The following is an 18,109-nucleotide window of genomic DNA, read 5'->3' on the forward strand; positions in this document are numbered from 1 at the left end:
TTGACCTGCTAAAATACAAAGCTTTGTAATAGATTGATTACATACCTAAGTATTTTGATGTCATATACCCAAATACTTTAATGTAAATTAATCATCTGAATAATTTCAGCAAATATGTAATAATATACTTGGCTTCTTCTATCATTAAAAGTATACTTGGAGAATATTTTCCCACACTGGAAAATCTGTGAAATAGTATAGAAGGCTTGTCAGGTTAATGTTAAGCATTTAAATACAAAGTAGTTCAATAATAAAAATTATATTTTATTGTAAAAAAATTATTTTAAGAAAACCCTGGTCAGGTTTCTCTTAAAATAAAGTCAGGTTGATGCATCTTGTGTAATTAAAATCACAATTAAAAAACATTACTTAAAAAAAATAAAAAGCCCTGGCAGGGTGGCTCCGTTGGTTGGAGCATCGTGCTGTGCACCAAAGGGTTGTGAGTTAGATTCCCGTCAGGGCTTGTGCTGGGTTGCAGGTTAACTGCTGTTTGGGGTATGTGCAGAGGGCGGGCAATGACAGCACATGCACTGTTTCTTTCTCTCCCTCCCTCCTTTCTCCTCGCTCTAACATCAATAAAATTGTGTCTTCAGGTAAGGATTTTTAAACAAAGCAAAACAAAAAAACTCAGGACTAAACTGTCAAGAGCTGAAATTTTCACTTTTTCTGGCTTACTTTAAAGTTTTGAATTGTAAGCCGCAATAGTTAATGTTTCTGTTTGTAAAAAAAAACTTTTTAAGTTTGTATTTAGCCAACTGGGTTATTAAATTTACATTTGAACAAAAATAGTGGAGCACATAGTAAAGCACATACATGTGGTATGTGAATGAATTGCCATCTGCTCTGGGCATACACAGGGTCCGGCAGAAGCAAGGCCTGCTTGAGTGTGGTTGGTAGGGTAATAGTACGGGTGTAATATTTATAGTTTTAATTTGACATTTTGCCTAAAATATCATTGGGGTGTGCTTGAGTGTGATCTATTTATGTTACACAATTACATGCTTATGATTTTGTGATAAAGGGGGCATTCTTGTGCCAGAGCCTGCCTCTCATCCTGAGCTAAGCAGTGGCTTCTTCTGGGGGAAAAAGTGATCAGCAGAAAGAAAATGAGGAAGGTCATTTCTAAGAATGAACTCAGGATTTCAGAAAATGTTTGACTGAATTCAAGTTTCGCAGCCATGTGCCTAATGAAACACTAAGTCTGGGAATGTCCATCCGTGTGAGGACCCCCAGAGGCTGAGTGAGGACTGCTGCGTTTTCTTCTAAATGACTTTCCTGACTCTGCTTCTACATCCTTCCCACTGGTAGTTACTTGGAACCAGATACTGACTTCATTGAAAGGTCAGAGATTTTACATAAAATGTTAGCTGGTTTTCAATACAGGTACATAAATTAAAAACAAACATCATCAACAACAGTTTCCAGGTCTTGCCCCTTCTGAGTCAGTCTCCTCGGTAGCCTTGTAGCTGGTGTGTAAGGGGCGTCAGCTGACATCAGTGGTCAGGAGATAAATACATTGGCAGGGCGTGGCTTGTGTCCTCTTTCAGCGTGGGGAACCCAGAGCTAATACACCAACTGATACTTCTAGTGATACGGGACAAAAAAGCAGTGGTAGCTAAAATTGGGGATACTTTTCATATATAAACTTAAGTTAGCTGTTCATCTTATCTCAACTGGTTTTAGAACTATTTCTCTAGATAAATATGTATACTGGACTTAATGGACTAGTGACTTTTGTTAAAACATACTACCAGTACTATCACAATGTTGAAAAAATACTGAATTTAAAATCAGCCCTGGCTGGTGTGGCTCAGTGAATTGAGTGCCGGCCTGTGAACCAAAGGGTTAAGGGTTCGATTCCCAGTCAGGGCACATGCCTGGGTTGCGGGCCAGGTCCCCAGTAGGGGAGGCCTGAGAGGCAACCACACACTGATGTTATCTCTCCCTCTTTTTCCCTCCTTTCCCCTTTCTCTAAAAATAAATAAATAAAATCTTAAAAAAAAAAATCAAAAGACTTCAGTTAAGAAGCTTGTCTTCCACTGGGTGTATATAACCTTGGACAACTCACTAAGCCTGCCTGAGCCTGTGCTTTCTTGTCTACAGAACAGGAATAGTTTCTGCTCCTGTGAGTTACTGTCATAACTGATACTGTGTGTATAAAGCGCAGCACGATGATTGGCAGAGCCGAGACAGCTCGTGTAACTGTGATGACAAGAGTGCCACTTGAATCCAGATAAGACCTGAACTCTCCTGAACAGGAGCACTGTCCGACAGACGGGACCTGGGTCAAGTCCTCCATTCGTGTAAACACAGTTTCGCCACATCCCTGCCTGAGAACAGAGCCACGGATTGCTGTGCTTTGCATTTTGGGGCCTCTTCATAAAAGAAAGGAGACTTAAACATATTTTGGCAAACATTAGAAATACTTTGGCCTTTTAAAATGAGCAGCAGGATGAATATAGCAATATTAATGCATGGGAAGCTTGCAGTAATTAGAAAATAGAGTTAGGTTAATCTACTCCTGAAAAAGACATTCATTATTTGCTATGATAAATTCCATTTAACTCCTAACTTGGCATTTGTTCTGTGCGTGTGTATCGTGTTTTAGCTGGAATAGTGTCTGTTGAAGGTTGTGCCGCTGTAGTTTTTGGAGTACGGATGGCTGGGAGAGAGCTTGCCGTTTAGTGGAGCTGTCGTCCTGGCAGAGGTAGTGACAGGGTATTGTTTTTGGGAGCATACTGTTGGATCTCTGAACTTGAGTTAGAACTATTTATATGATGTCTTTTTAAATTACCTTCAAAGAAATGTAGTTTCCATATTTCTTCTCCAGCTGTGTCTAGAAAGGGCGGCTGTTGGTAGAAAAGAAATTATAAACCTGATTTTTAAAGAGATGAAGCAATATTGGCTTGGCTTTTCTGCTCTGAAAGCTCCAGATTTATCCATTCCACTCAATTTCATGTTTCACATAAACAAAAAACTAAATGTTTAAATCTTTCTACTTTGTTTAAAGTAAAGCAGATCTGAAGTTTCTGCAGGCAGAATACTGTTCCAATTCCAGAAAAAAGTCAGCATGTGAGTTTATATCATGAACTTAAGTAATTTAAACCTCTTATATATTTTTATATGCCCGATTTGATAGGTCTTGATACCTGTATCTGAGATATGTATCCCTGTATGAAGATTTTGTTAGAATTTTGTAAAGAAATTCACCCCAGTCCTGACTGATATGGCTCAGTAGGTTGGGCATCATCCGACAAAGGAAAAGGTCACTGGTTCAATTCCCAGTCAGGGAACATGCCTGGTGTGGGGGTTCAGTCCCCGGTCAGGGTACATTTGAGAGGCAACCAATCCATATTTCTCACATTGATGTTTCTCTCCCTCTCTTCCTTCCGCCCTTCCTCTCTCTCTAAAAACAAATAAAATTCAAAAAAATTCACCCCAAATTCAGCCAGCACTGTCTAGGAAGTTGAGCAGAAATTCTGACTTTATTATAGCTCAGTAAATGCAATCAAGGAACTAACAGTTATCAACCAAGTTTTTCCAATACATTATCCAGGAGAACTGTTCGAGTTAACAACAACTTTTTTTGTGGTAGTAATCGTGCAACCTACTCCAGACTCCTCGGTTCCACTTTAGACTACTCAAGGAGTTTGAAGTGGAGTTCAAATTATGGCTGTCTTATTGTACCTTTTAGTTTAAAGAGTTAGTGATCACCAACTAATAATAATAGCATTAATGGCACATATATTGAACTCTGCACATGCGTGGTGTTATTTAATAATCACAGCATCCTGTTAGCTGCTGGAGTGTACCTGCACTTTGCACATGACTCGCACCCTTGGGAGAGGAAGTAGCTCTCCCAGGAACACAGATGCTGAGTGCAAGAGGCAGGGCCTGGAGCCGTCTCTCTCAGAGCTGACTGATTTGGTTATATTAGTGATGGAATACATGGTTTCTTACACTTGCTCATTTTCAACTTTCTTGAGATCTTAGCTCATTAATTTTCTGATATATTTTTCTAGGTGTCACTTGAGGTGTGTCCCACATTTTTGGTTATACAGTGGCCCCCCTTCGTCCGCAGGGGTTATGCTCCAGGATCCCCAGTGGATGCCTGAAGCCATGGATATTACCAAACTACATACAGGGTGGGGCAAAAAGTAGGTTTACACTTACTTGTGTAGAAAATAATACAATAATAAATAATAGAGGAATAAACTGTTTTGTGTACTCACAACTGTAAACCTGCTTTTGCCCTACCCCGAATGCCCTGTTTTCCCCTACGCATCCCTATGGTCAAGTTTACAAATTAGGCACAGTAAGAGATTAATGAATGAATCACTTTATTCACTTGGAATATATGGTATTAGGACAGGAATTAAGTTAGCTTGTAAAGGTAACTCTACAAAGGGAGTTATTAATACTGAGTCAGTGCAACTCAAAGACTTAAATATTCCAGCCTATAATGGCTTGCGCTTCTCAGTGGCAGGGGCTGTGTAGGAGACCAGCACTCTGTCACACTCGATTGTTTCCTATATTGTTTAACGGGTTTTTATAATCTTACGTTAACCTGTGTGGTTAGACTGTGAGCATGAGCTAGTTGTCCTTGTAGTACCTGTGAGATACAGTAATGGTATCGACACAGTAATGTCATCGCCGTCGCTTCTCAGCTTCTTCCTGTCCCGGCGCACTCAGACCATTACAGTGCTTGCACCTCAGGGGATTCTGACTGCCCTGCACTTCTGCTAGTCCTGTGCAGCTCTTTGTGTGAATTAGGAAAAAATATCCCATTCTCAAGTTACTTTACTGCCATCTGTTGAAAAATTACTGTAATAAAAATGCAGCTCTATAGTGACTGATGATAAATGAGGCTGCCCTCCAGGGCTATTCGGTGTGCACCCTGCTCAGCTCCACGGGGCAGCTCCAGACCACCACAGGAGTCCTCCGGCCACCCAGTGGGCTGAGGGGGTCAGTATTGGAGCAGGCTTCAACTTGAGTGCCACAACGGTGTCTTGGGAAACTAGATTCTGAGCGAAGGATGGAAGCTTCACAGTAACCTATGACGTGGGGATTCTTACAATCCCAGTTTTTCAGATGAGCAAGCAGAATCACGTAGGTTAAAGAACTGACCCACAGTCTCTTGTCTGTAAGGTGGCTGAGCTGGGATTTAAACCCAGGCAGAGAGATTCCAGAGCCTGTGTTCTTAACCGCAGTCACAAGTTCCTCTGCGAACCCCACTGAACGTGGAAGCGCTATCTCTTCTTTTTATTTCAGAATAACCTCAGGTCCTCTTGCTGCCCTGCGGCTTTCCTTCTTCCCAGCAGCCCCATTCTTGAATTGCAAAGGACCAGCTCACGCTTGGCCAGGGCTGCTGGGGTTCCGTCTCACCAGGACGGCCCCTCCTTCTGTTTGTGCCTGTTCCTTCTTTAATCCCACCACTTTCTGAACCCCAATTGTTGTTTTCCCCTCCAACACGCCTCTCATATTCTTTCCAAATCATCTTACACGCTATCTGACTTAGACGGAAAGTGCCTCGGGGTAGGGACTGTCTTGTGTTGTTTATCAGTGTCTCGAGTGCTCCATAAATTAGCATCTGGAGGGTTTGTACATACTAATTATTATTGAAATACCAAAATGCTTCCTGAGCCACGAGGAAGCATCCTACGATATATTAGTCTAATTGCCTGTACATGTCCTTTAAAACCGAAGAAAGCCTCCCTTCCTGTCTGAGAGAGCTCTCAGATCTCAGAAAGCAGCCAGAATCCAGGACTCATTCTCAGTTATTGTTTTAATGCTTTTCTGTTTATTCAGAGATTCGTGTTTGCAAGGCATGAGTCACGTGGACCTGTTGGCCACGTGGACCCGTTTGCACTATTTGTGCTGGTGGTCAGAAAGCAGAAAGGCAGGACTGGCCCTAGCCTTGGCTTGTTTTGGCCCAGAATCTGTTCTTTCCTCAGTGACATTTATGGTTTAAAGTCAGTGAACAGTATTCATTTCTCAGGGGGCTTAAAGTGAATTTCATTTGTATTATATTTATGTAGACGTTTACTGCCAGAATGAGTCAACAATTTTATTAGCATTTTATGATGCAGATGGAGAGGCTTTTAACACTTGATGAATTTTAGCGTGGACATGTGTGTCAGAGGGACTCGTTACAGAATGGCGATCCTTCCCGTGCTGGCTTTGAGAGTACACTTAGGAGAGTGGTTGGTGAGACGGTTTCTCGTGTTAAAAACCTTTACACGAGAACTTGTTGGCATGTTATCCTGAATGTGAGATTTCGTAAGTATGTTTTGATTAATGGTTTAATGAATGTCATTTTATGAAAGGAATGTTACTCAGAACAAACTGAAATGGTATTAAACGGATCTGTTGAAGTTACCTGCAAATCTTCAGTAGAAAATAGCCGTGGGTTTGGGACAGACTCTCGGAGCAGGAACTGCTCTCCTCACCTCACTTCATTCACTGCAGGCACCTCCCGACCCTAAGACCGGACGGCTCTTGCTTTCCTTCAGGCTTTTGATGGTCACTGTGGAGCAAGTTGAATCAGCAAACAAACGCAGCTCGTTTCTAGATGATAAACACACTGTGGTGACTAGGTTGTTTCCTTTTCCAGGGCACACGGTGGTGTCTTGCTGCTCTGGAAGCAGTTGGGCACTCTGTGCATTTAAAGATAAGGCCCAGGGATAGCCCATCAGTGTGCTGGATAGAGTTATAGGTCTGAGGCTCGGGGTGCCTGTTCTCGTGGTTCCCAGCCCTGGCTGCGCTTTAGAGTGTCCCGGGAGCCTTTGTACAAAGCCCTGGTGCCGGGGCTGTGCCCCAGCTTACAGCTGGGGAAACCGAGAGGGAAAGGACTCACGTACAGCCTCACACACTTGCGTGTTGTGCACATCATAGCATTAGGTGGCAGTGACTGATCTCAGTGGAAATGCTCTTTGATTTTGGACTGAGCGGTGATTGGATTATGAGCAGTGCAGAAAGCAGGGTGGGCCACCTGGCACTGTCACTGACTTTGAGGTTCTGCCATGGACTAGGATTGAGCATGACAGAGCCACTCTCAGTGCCTCCACACCCTTCATATGGAAGAGAAACTTCGTTGTTGGTGTGGCAGTTTGGTTACATGGTCGGTGCACCCCCTGCCCAGGCCAGGATGTGGTGGGTTCGGTTTGTGCGTCTAGTAGACAGAACGGAACAACTAAACTCTTATTTTTTTGATATTAGATCTTTAATTATCCTTTCAATATCTTTTTTAACTTAAATTTTATTTTTCAGTTACAATTTACATTCAGTATTATTCTGTATTATTTTCAGGTGTACAGCATAATGGTTAGACAGTTACATAGTTTGCAAAGTGTTCTTCCTTGTATTTCCAGTACCCAGTGATAATAGTGAATTTTAATTTTCAAATGTGGGTACTGTAAAGTTTTTAGATAAGCATGTCCTGGCCGGTGTGGCTCCGTGGACTGAGCCACACCAGCCTGCAAACCAAAATGTTGCCAGTTCGATTCCCTGTTAGAGCACACACCTGGGTTTCGGGGCCAGGTCCCCATTGAGGTGCTCTGGAGAGGTGAATGAGAGGCAGCCAGTCGATGTTTCTCTTACACATCGATGTCTCTCTTCCTCCCTCCCTTCTACTCTCTCTGAAAATAAAATATTTTTAAAAATTTTAGATAAGCAGACAGAGAACAACATTCAGTTGTCATTTCCTTTGTGATAATTGGGGGCAGGGGAATATAAAAGGGTGCATCAGCATTTACTTAGAAACTGTAGTGTGGGGGCCCTTTTACTGGGTGTTGGAAATGCAGGGGTTGAACCTATGCCTTCAAGAAGTTTGTTCTTTCCTAGGGAGACTTTGTGTGTACATGAGCTTGTAAATATGAGAAGGCAAACAACTAAGTCAAAAAAATTTTAATGTGTGTGCATCTGTGTGTTTAAATGTTACTCCACAGTGTGTGTATACTGTGAATAAATAGGTACAGAATGACAAGTAGCACAGACAAAAAGTGCTCCCTCAGAGGAATTTGTGAGATTAAGTGAAACAGTGGGTGTGAAATGCTCAGCACAGTGGTTAGCACGTACTTAAGGCTCAGTAATTCTCATTATCCACACTCACTGTTCCACCTCTGCTGTAGGAATTCAGAGGGAGAAGATGACTGTGGCTCAGGGAGATCAGGGAAGGAGAGCATGATTTAAATAATACTTATTGCATCTATTCTATTTTCCTATTTTTTGCCTAAGACTTGAATTGCTAATAGTACATTCTTTGGAAGGTATTATATAATATAAATACATATTAATGACATGGTCTCTTTTATTTCAGGAACTTTACATTGCTGTAGGAATATCTGGAGCCATCCAACATTTAGCTGGGATGAAAGACAGCAAGGTAACTACACGACAGTTAGTGATGCTAAGAGGAGAAGCTCTGGTGTACAGTGTTGGGTTTCACTGCATGTTTCCTAGTGTATGAAGCTGACCCATTCCCTGAGACCTAGGAACTGAAAGCGCATGTCCTGTTCGCCGTCTGCAGCCCTAGCCCAGTGGGACAGGCCTGCCCCTGGTTCCCAGCTCCAGTGCCGATCCCGCAGGGCGCGTCCTGTTTGCACTGCCCTTCTTTGCCCAGTGCAAGTCCCGAGGTCTCTCTTCCTTCTGACCGCGTGTGGGTAGAAAACTTGACGAGGTTCTGACTTGACGAGTGTATGATGTTCTCACCCCTCATTCTCTGTCTGCTTCACCCTGGTCCCCTAAGAGTCTCCTCACTCATCTGTCACAAAGGCCCCTCGTTTGGGTTTTACTAAAATATGACTGACACATTTTGGGTTAGAGTGTCGTAAAACCTCAGTAATTTTAAAATATGCAATGCACAGAGGAAACACTTGACTTTAACTTGCTGCTTGAACTGTATCTGGAAGTCCTACGTAATGACTCTGTGAACATAAATTATAGGATATGGCACATTAATTCATGCATAATAATGAACAGTTTGAATTATGAACTTAGTCTTTCATGAAATCAGAGATGCTTTTGACACTCCTGCTTTTATCCGTTGAGATGGAAGTTGGATATAAAAGGTAATGAAACTTTTAACAGTTTTAACTTCTGCCTTGAAAAAAATGCCTGCTCTACCTCATGGTAACCTCTAAATGAATCGCCTCAAAACCAGTCAGATTTGACAGTTGGGTGGCAGGTTTCTTCACTGAGTTCTGAAAATAGCAGTGCCAGTGAGGAAAATGTTATTGCTGCATTAAGGAAAAAATACTCCAACACCAGCAACCTTAAAAAATATTTTTAGCTGGGCCAGTTGAGGCATATCCACAGTTCTCTTCTCAAAAATGAAATATTCTGCCCACCAAGATGATCCTGGTGAAAATTCTTATTCCGTGCCCACAGCACTGGGCTGGGGGGAGAGGTGGACTAGAGGGACACCTGAAAGCGAAAAGGGAGGAACTGAGTGAGGAGACCAGTGTTGGGGAACGATCCCTAAGGATAACCTTAGGCCAAGACTGTAGCTGTCCACGCAGCCCACAGACACGTGGTCAGCACGCACTTGCGCCACATGTTGGGGTGCTTGAGCGGAAAAGACATGGCCCCGTCGTCGCCGTCTGCTGTGGGAGAGACGGCAGCCTCTGGGTAGGCTCCGGTACAGGGTTTTAGAGTGAGCGCTTTGAATCAGATAGTTGCATTCATAAACCTGATGGCTGCCATTTTAATTAGCATTGTAGTATAGTTGAAAGACTATAAGATGTGATTGTTATATCAAATGAGCCAATGTGATACTGACTTGTGAACCATGTGCACATTGATACGGTTGAATACAGTCTGGGCTTTAAAAGCTCTGTAAGGAAGAAGAGTGTGAACTTGTAAGGACAAATGAGAGCTCGAGGGTGACAAGCAAGATTCTATCATAGTTATTCACAGTTGGTAATTTGGGAGTATTCTTTTAGTAATCGGAAAAACTGTAACCAAATCTTTTTTCTTACATGCTTCAGAGGTTCCTTACCCACAGTTATGTGCTGTTTCTTTAAAAGTAACTTTCATATAGTGGGATGAAAAAGCTTTCAGATGATTAAACTGTCAGATGTTTTAGTAGGTAGACTCCAGGAAAATCACTACCCATCATTAATTAAAGAAATTTCTGCTAGCAGCTGTGAAATGAGCTGCATCATGCCCAGAAGAGAAACACCTCCGTGCAAACGCCTGTGACTCAAAATGTTGTCCTTGTGGCTGTGGGTTGGAGGCTCAGTCGGAAACCATTGTCTGTCATCTCTGACCACACCTCTTTCCGTGTGTGTGGCGTGTCCCCCTGGGCGGGTGCTTCCCGGGACTGCACTGTGCTCCAGTCTCAGGTGTTCTGGAAGATGACGCCCATCGCTTCGAGGGGCTCTTCAGGGGGCCCTGTAGTGGGATTATATATGTTGTGTGACCTATATTACAAGTCAGGCTGTATCAAAATACTTTTAAAATGTGTTCCAGCTGTTTTCATGAGACAGAGTAATGGGCAGGTAGAAACTTATTTTTGGTTCTCGAGATTTGAATTACTATAATCTATTTATAAAATTTAAACTCTAATTTTACTTTAATTGTGATGGTGTCAGAAGCCATCTGTAAGGAACACATCTGTGTGGTTACTTTATAATTTCCCCACATCTGCACTTGTCTTCGAACTTCTGGGTCTGGTTGGGAAAAGGGGAGACAACTGAAAATGAAGGGGCCAGAAAAAGCACAATATCCCTTTAACTCTCTGCAGATAACTTTAGCCAGAGGATGAGGAGGGGCTTGCGACAGTGGGGGAGGTGCAGCAGCACTGGCCACCCTCCTCTTAGTACTCCTGTGATCTGAAGCAGCAGTCAGTGATCAAAGCACAGACCCCCAGTATTTGGAGGGCAGGGCTGTCTTCGCCAGTTGTGGCCCCTGCAAGCTGTGTGCACAGCGGCCTGCTACCAGGGCAGGGCTGCAGGAGAGGGATGGGTTGCTGCCCTGCTGCAAGCTGCAGCCTCCCCCTGGAAGGTGCAAGCCTTCAGTGGACTCCGGGTTCCCAGATGGGCACCTGGAACGGATTGTGCCAGTGCAGCTGTTGTGCAGGTGGAGCCAGGTTCCTGATGACTCCCACAGCCCTGTCTTCTGAGTTGTTGTCTAAAATTAAACATTCGTTTGTAATTCAAAAACAGCTTTATAAAAATAATGATTTAAAACCTTTTAATGACTGTGACGGGGCTCATGGTGAGAGTGGGAGATAACTTTATGTTCCAACGCAGAAAGTTCTAAATTTATAGTATTGGCACAAATAAATCAAATGAATCTAATTTGGTAGACATTTTTGAACACTATAAAATTGTTTGTAGGACAGTTAAAATACAACCGTCAGTTTATGTGGTATATTTGCTTGGGCAAACGCTTTGTTTTTATTTCACAGACAATTGTGGCAATTAACAAAGATCCAGAAGCTCCAATTTTTCAAGTGGCAGATTATGGAATAGTTGCAGATTTATTCAAGGTAAGCTGTTACCTAGATTGTCATCTGAGAACCTCTCTGTTGGTCAGGGAAGAAGCTGTTTCAGCGAGACAGTGTGTGTGTGTCTATGTATGTATGCATTAATATATGTACACAATTCTGAACTACTCAAAGTGAAATGGTCCTGATAAATACATGATGTTTATATAGCACATTATAACTTTCCATTTAAGGAGTCTGTATCGTCTTTAAAATATCCGAATGGCTCTTGGCACATCATGTACTAAGTTAGTATACAGTGTGAAGTGATTCAACTGACCTTAATCTAGAATCCTATTTGGCAGGTACTATAAAGAAATTTACATCAAATCCCCTCCTTTGGAGGTTTGCCAGTGGTGCTCTGGCTTTTCAGGGGAAGAATGGGCACTTAGGTCCAGCCCGCCTGACCCACCCAGCACATATGCTCTGCCGGCCATGCTGGCAGAGTAAAGCCTTCCCGACGTGACAGGTGTAGGGGAGAACACTTACCTCCCACTCCTCACATATTCCACTTTTTGTAGTGTTTTTTCTACTCTGCTGCTACCTGTATTTGTCCTGCCCTGTGAAAGAAATAGCTTCAGTGGTATTGATGAGCACCCAGTACTCATTTGGCCATATCGAAAGGTCACAGTTTGTGTGTTCTGAGACTTTAGGTGACCTTCCCTGGGACACAGTCCAGATAAAAGCTGGCCTTGGTGCTCAGCCTGGTGCTTTCTGCATGCACCCGGCCCAGCAGATGGAGCCACAAGCTCTAGGTTGCTGATAGCTCCAAACAGGTTTCCCCGGGCCCATCACAGGCAGCGTGTGACTTAGGTCTGCACCAGAGTCTTGGTAGATCTACCTAATGTATAAAAAACAAGCACAAAGAAGCAGCCAATGGGAGGCAAAGAAACAGACTCCAAATGAAAGAACAAAAGAATTTTTCAGAAGAACTAAATGAAATGGAAGCAAGCAATTTTTCAGATACAGAATTTAGACACAGAAGATTCTGGACAAGAGGGAGGTGTAGGTAGACATGCTTCGGCACAACCATAAGAAGGAACACAACTAACTTAAAAATGAAGAGCACCCAGAAATGCCCAGAACTATACAGAAGTCTGACGACCAGTGATTTAAAGAAGCTGTATTCATCCAGAGAGGTAAGAGGAGCAGAGACAGGGATTCCAGGCAGAGGATGCAATGTGGCAGCAGCGGATGGTGGAATGGCGGCCACATTCACGTGTGGTGTATAGCACTCAGGGGGACAGGTTATGAGCGAGTGATCCCAGCCCCAGGCCAGACTGCACAGCCCAGGGTTCCAGTGCTGGGAAGATAAAGCCTCATATAACTTCTGGCTGTAAACCCGGTGGGGGTTGGAGTGACAGAAGGAGCTGTTGGTTTCTCACGAGAGCTCGGAAAACATGTAAACCCACCCACCCTGGGAACCACAACCAGGCTGGAGGGGTGCCAGTCACATACAGGAAGTGGATGAAGTGACTGGAAAAGGGGTGAATGCCAGCCCATCCCCCAGAAGTCAGCCAGCAGTGGCGCTGACCTTTCTTCGACCCCTACCCCACACATGGAGCCACAAAGCAGCAAAGCAGGTTGCCCCACTCTGGTGAATACCCAAGGCTCCCTCCTGTAGAACTTAACAGGTGTGCTACGATAGGAAATCAAAGAAGCTCTACCTAGTACACAGGAGCAGGGAGGCTGCCAAGTGAGGAGACAAAGAAATATGGCCCAAATGAAGGAACAGGCAGAACCTCAGAAAAAGAATTAAGTGATGAAGAGATAGCCAGTCTATCAGATGGAGAGTTCAAAACACTGGTGGTGAGGATGCTCACAGAAATGGTTGAGTCTGGTCACAAAATAGAGGGGAAAGTGAAGGCTATGCAAAGTGAAATAAAGAAAAATATACAGGGAAGCAACAGTAAAGGGAAAGAAACCAGGACTCAAATCAATGATTTGGAGCAGAAGGAAGAAATAAATATTCAACCAGAACAGAATGAAGAAATAAGAATTCAAAAAAATGAGGAGAGGCTTAGGAACCTCTGGGACAACTTCTAACACCTAAACCATAAGGTGCCGGAAAGAGAAGAGGAAGAGCAAGAAATTGAAAACTTAACTTGAAAAAATAATGGAGAACTTCCCCAATCTGACAAAGGAAATAGACTTCCAGGAAGTCCAGGAAGCTCAGAGTCCCAAAGAAGTTGAACCCAAGGAAGCACACACCAAGGCACATCATTATCCAAGGTTAAAGATAAGAAAAGAGTCTTAAAAGAGTCAAGAGAAAAGGAGAGAGTTACCTACAAAGGAGTTCCCATAAAACTATCAGCTGATTTCTCAAAAGAAATCTTACAGGCAAGAAGGAGCTAGAAAAAAGTATTCAAAATCTTGAAAGGCCAGGACCTACATCCAAGATGACTCTATCCAGCAAAGCCACCATTCATAATGAAAGGTCAGATAAAGTGCTTCCCAGATAAAGTCAAGTTAAAGGAGTCACCAAACCCTTATTATATGAAATGTTAAAGGGACTTATAGGAAAAAGAAGATCAAAACTATGAACAATAAAATGACAACAAACTCACAACTATCAACAACTGAACCTAAAAGAAAAACAAAGCCAAAAACAAACTAAGCAAACAACTAGAACAAGAACACTCAGAGATGGAGGTCACATGGAGGGTTATCAGTGAGGGGGTGGGGACAATGAGGGAAAAGATACAGAGAATAAGAAGCATAAAAGGTAGGTAGAAAATAGACAGGGGGAGGTTAAGAATAGTATAGGAAATGGGGAAGCCAAAGAACTTACGTGTTTGACCCATGGACATGAACTGGTGGGGGTGGGGGGGATTAAAGGGGAGGAAAAAATGGGACAACTGTAATAGCATAATCAATAAAATACAATTTTTTAAAAGACAGAAACCATAAAAGATCAATCAGAAATAAAGAATGCAATATCTGAAATAAAGGACACACTGGAAGGAATAAACAGTAGGTAAGATGAAGCAGAGGTACAAATCAGTGATGTGGAAGAAATGGTAGGAAAAAACACCCAAGCAGAGCAGCAGAAAGAAAAAAAGAATGTGGAAGACACGAGGGGAGCTTAAGAAACCTCTGGAACAACGTGAAGTGCAACAGCATCTACCCTGGGAATACCGGAGATCCCTTGGTACCACTGTGTAGGATTTTCAAACATTGTCTTCCATTTTGTAGGTTATCTCACTTTTTTAATCATGTCCTTTGGTATACAACAAGTTAAAATTTTGATGAAGTTCAGTTTATGTTTTTTCTCGTTTGTTTTTGGTGTCATATTTAAGAATCCATTGGCAAATTCCAGGGTCCTAAAGATTTACCCTATGGTTTCTTCTGAGAGTTTTATGGTTTTAGCTCTTATAGTTAGGTCATTTTTAATTAATTTTTGTATATGGTGTGAGGTGAGGGGGGCGGTGTGTGTTCTCCCCTCCAGGATCCTTGTTAATGTTCTGATTTTTCCTACTCCACATTAATCTCTCCTCCCGCGAAACTCCTGAATTGGGAGTGTTTAGTGTCTTTCTTCTCATCCTCTTACATAAAGTGTAAGATGAGCACATTTCTGACTGGGTGGCTCAGTTTCCCCAGCGAGGGGTCACTCCTTGTGAGCAGGAATCAGGCCTGGATCTCTCTTATTTAAAATGTAAATTCATTCTCATTTGGTCTTACCAAGTGGGGGTCTGCTCTGCAGTATCTAAAATAGAATAAAATAAGAATCCAGATCTTTTCAGTGTGCTCAGGCCACGAGACACCCCATGAACCCGAGGTGGTGGCATTTGCTTTTCCCCAACTGAGACGTCATGTGCTGTGCCTGGGAAGTCTGAGGCTGATCTACTAAAAAGGCTATAGATGGTGAAGAGAGAGAAAGACCCCTCATCCCTTTTAGGGAGTATGGCAGGGGGACATTCTGTAAGGTTCTTAAAAACTGGACTAAACCAAATTCACATTTCCTTTAAAAGAAGTTGGGCTCTAATCTGTTTTTCATGAAACTCGTAGGTCCCACATTAGCCTCGTTGAGCATGGCGTGTGTGAGCGGCAGTAGCCCTTGGCCTGTGTGCCAAGGAAAGTGGGCGATGGGGCCAGCACTGGGTGCTGCCCCGAGCTAATGCCTGCTGGCTCCATGGTAAATGCGGGCCTTTCAGTAGGCTGCAGACAGAGTGACATCCGGGAGAAACAACATGTCAACAATCGCCTTAATAAATTTTGTACGAACACATCATTTCCAACTAATGGAAATGTAGCTCTCTTAAATAATTGAGAGGCCATCCTCATCAGGGGGTGCAGCTGAGATCTTTGTGCACTAGGATGGTCTACAACATCTTAGAAGCCTGTGTAATTGATATTTCACATGAGTGGCTCAGCTAGTGCTCCCGTGGGCTGTGTGTGACGTCCCCCTCCAGTCCCCACACGCAACTCCCCTCTGTTGCCCAGGCTGTTACAAGGCAGCTCCACAACCAAAGCTCCGGTTGCAGCCACTGAACTGCTGAGACTCGGGGTTAGGCACCAGCACGGTCAGTTTCCCTTCATGGTGCCTCCTCGCTGTGCCTGCTGGCCAGCCCCTGTTAGCAGAAGGCCTTGATTTTAATGGGGTGACGATCTTGAACGTTCAGCGTGCAGCTCGTTTTTATGTTCCAGAAGGTAGTAACGTGTGCTGCGGAAGCAGCAACAACATTTGTGAGGTGAATGGTGAGTGAGTGAGCCAGGAGAAAAGGCTGAAGAGGCTGACGGGGTTGTGCCTGAGCAAGAGACTTGGTGTGGCCTCTGAAGGCAAGACAGGAGTGCGGGAAGGAGAGGAAGGCCCGGAGCTCAGAGGGCCTCTCGCACAGACTGGACGAGAACAGTGGATTCCTGCTTTGGGCAGAGCTTTCCCGGGGCTTGTGGTTGGGCCAGAAAGGCTCCTTGGCCCTGCCAGCCACGCGGCTGGGTGGTCTGTCCCACAGAGGCGTGCCTTCCCTGCAGCGGGAGGACAGACAGAGTTCCTGGGTGGGGAAAGGGGCCTCAGGAGGGATTTGTGTTCTCTCCTCTGGCCTCCAGGGACTTGGCAGAAGTGGTGACTGTGTCTCAGTGAAGGCTCATGTGGCTTAATTACTTCTTTTTAAATTTACAGGTAGTTCCTGAAATGACTGAGCTATTGAAGAAAAAATGATTCATGATCATGTCTTAAGGAGAAAAATTATGAGAGTGTTCAGCTGCAATCATAGAAATTTGTGGCTGTTATAACAGTCGTTGGAAAGCTGCATTTCAGAACTTGAGAAAAATTCTAACAAATGACACAGTGCTTTTTTATGGGGCTATTATGTTTCTTTTAAATTGCGGTTCCAAAATTTTTTTTGAAATTTTCTAATTCTGTGATAAAATGTATAATAAAGTCTTTCCATAGCTTAAACACTACCACCAGAAATATGCCTAGCTTGGTAAAGAGAGAGAAAATTGAAGAAAGGTAGTAAAAATTTATTTATTTATTTATTTATTTATTTTTGCCTGCCCGGCTCATGGAGGGCTCTGTGTTTGAGGCAAGAGTGTAAGTGTCAGCGTTGCCACCATCTGAACCCCGCTCACCCAGTCGTCAGGGGAGCAGGGTTGCCCCCAGGGTTGCCAGGTTCAGGGTTAAGGAAGCACAGCCAGGGCACATGAACGTGGTCTCAGATACACCCCCATCTTCAGAAAACCGTAGCCGAGGTGACAGGCGCACACCTGACTTCAGCCTGACCCTGCCGAATGTGTTCGCTGGCTGCGCTCACGCTGTTTTCCGTTTTGTTGCAGGTGTGTCAGCTGATAGGGCTTTGTGTCTGTGAAGGAGAAGGGAGTGAGCAGGAGGGTGTGCTTTCAGACGGTATGGCCTCTTCTGCCAACAGATAGTTTGATGTTATTATAAATGTGTAACATCCTGCGCAGAGGGTGCCCTGGCTGCTGTTGAGCCCTCCCGATGGCTGCTTTGGGCTCTCTCGGAAGGCAGCCAGGCGTGCAGGCCCCCGCACACGTGGTTAGCTCTGGCACTCACGGCGCTGCCCCAGGGCATGGCTGAAGTCAGGAGTGGCCCCTGGAACCGGCAGCTGTGTGAGTACAAGCCCAGAGCAGGCTGGAGGGGCTTTGGCCTGGCCTGCAGGAAGGCATGGGCAGGTACCTGAGCCGCGGGAAAGTTGTAGCAAGAGCTGCCACCCTGAAGCAGGTGTGCAGCAGTTACAGAAGTTGACAGGACAAGGGCAACCGCAGGGAGGAGATGGGAAGTGCCAGAGATTTGTGGGAGAGGGGCGGGGGGCCCGCCTCGCACTGGCTGGTTGAACCTTTCTGATTTGTGCTGTAATCACTTGCTGTGAAACTTTCAGAGGGTGAGTGTTTCTGGCATTTCAACCTTGTGTTCTGCGGCGAGAGAAGAGTGGAGCTCTGTGTCACGCCCCTAGGTCCCTGCACATCCGAGCTGCACAGTCGTCTGCTCAGGCCCCTGGTACAGATGGGGGGTCCCGAGGAAGAAGTGGAGAAGGTAAAGTGACTTGTCCAAGGCCACGTGGTCTTCAGGCTCTTCCCAGAGGAACTGACCTTGCTCAGGGCCGTCTCCATTTACCCCCATCTCTGCTGGACGTGGTAACTGGGGAGAGGAGAAACAGCAAA

At 44.2% G+C, this 18,109-nt stretch overlaps 1 protein-coding gene across 1 annotated transcript in view; it reads left to right on the forward strand.

Moving 5' to 3' along the window:
* Positions 1–16,964, forward strand: part of ETFA (electron transfer flavoprotein subunit alpha) — a 48,663-nt gene extending 31,699 nt beyond the window's left edge. The window contains exons 10-12 of the mRNA XM_028502401.2: positions 8,318–8,383; positions 11,411–11,491; positions 16,608–16,964. Of these exons, the coding sequence (XP_028358202.1) occupies positions 8,318–8,383; positions 11,411–11,491; positions 16,608–16,646 (186 nt within the window). The 3' untranslated portion in view covers positions 16,647–16,964. The remainder of the gene's footprint in view (positions 1–8,317; positions 8,384–11,410; positions 11,492–16,607) is intronic.
* Positions 16,965–18,109: the final 1,145 nt, after the last annotated feature.

This window comes from Phyllostomus discolor, chromosome 12 (genome assembly GCF_004126475.2).
Source record: "Phyllostomus discolor isolate MPI-MPIP mPhyDis1 chromosome 12, mPhyDis1.pri.v3, whole genome shotgun sequence".
Lineage (NCBI taxonomy): Eukaryota > Metazoa > Chordata > Mammalia > Chiroptera > Phyllostomidae > Phyllostomus > Phyllostomus discolor.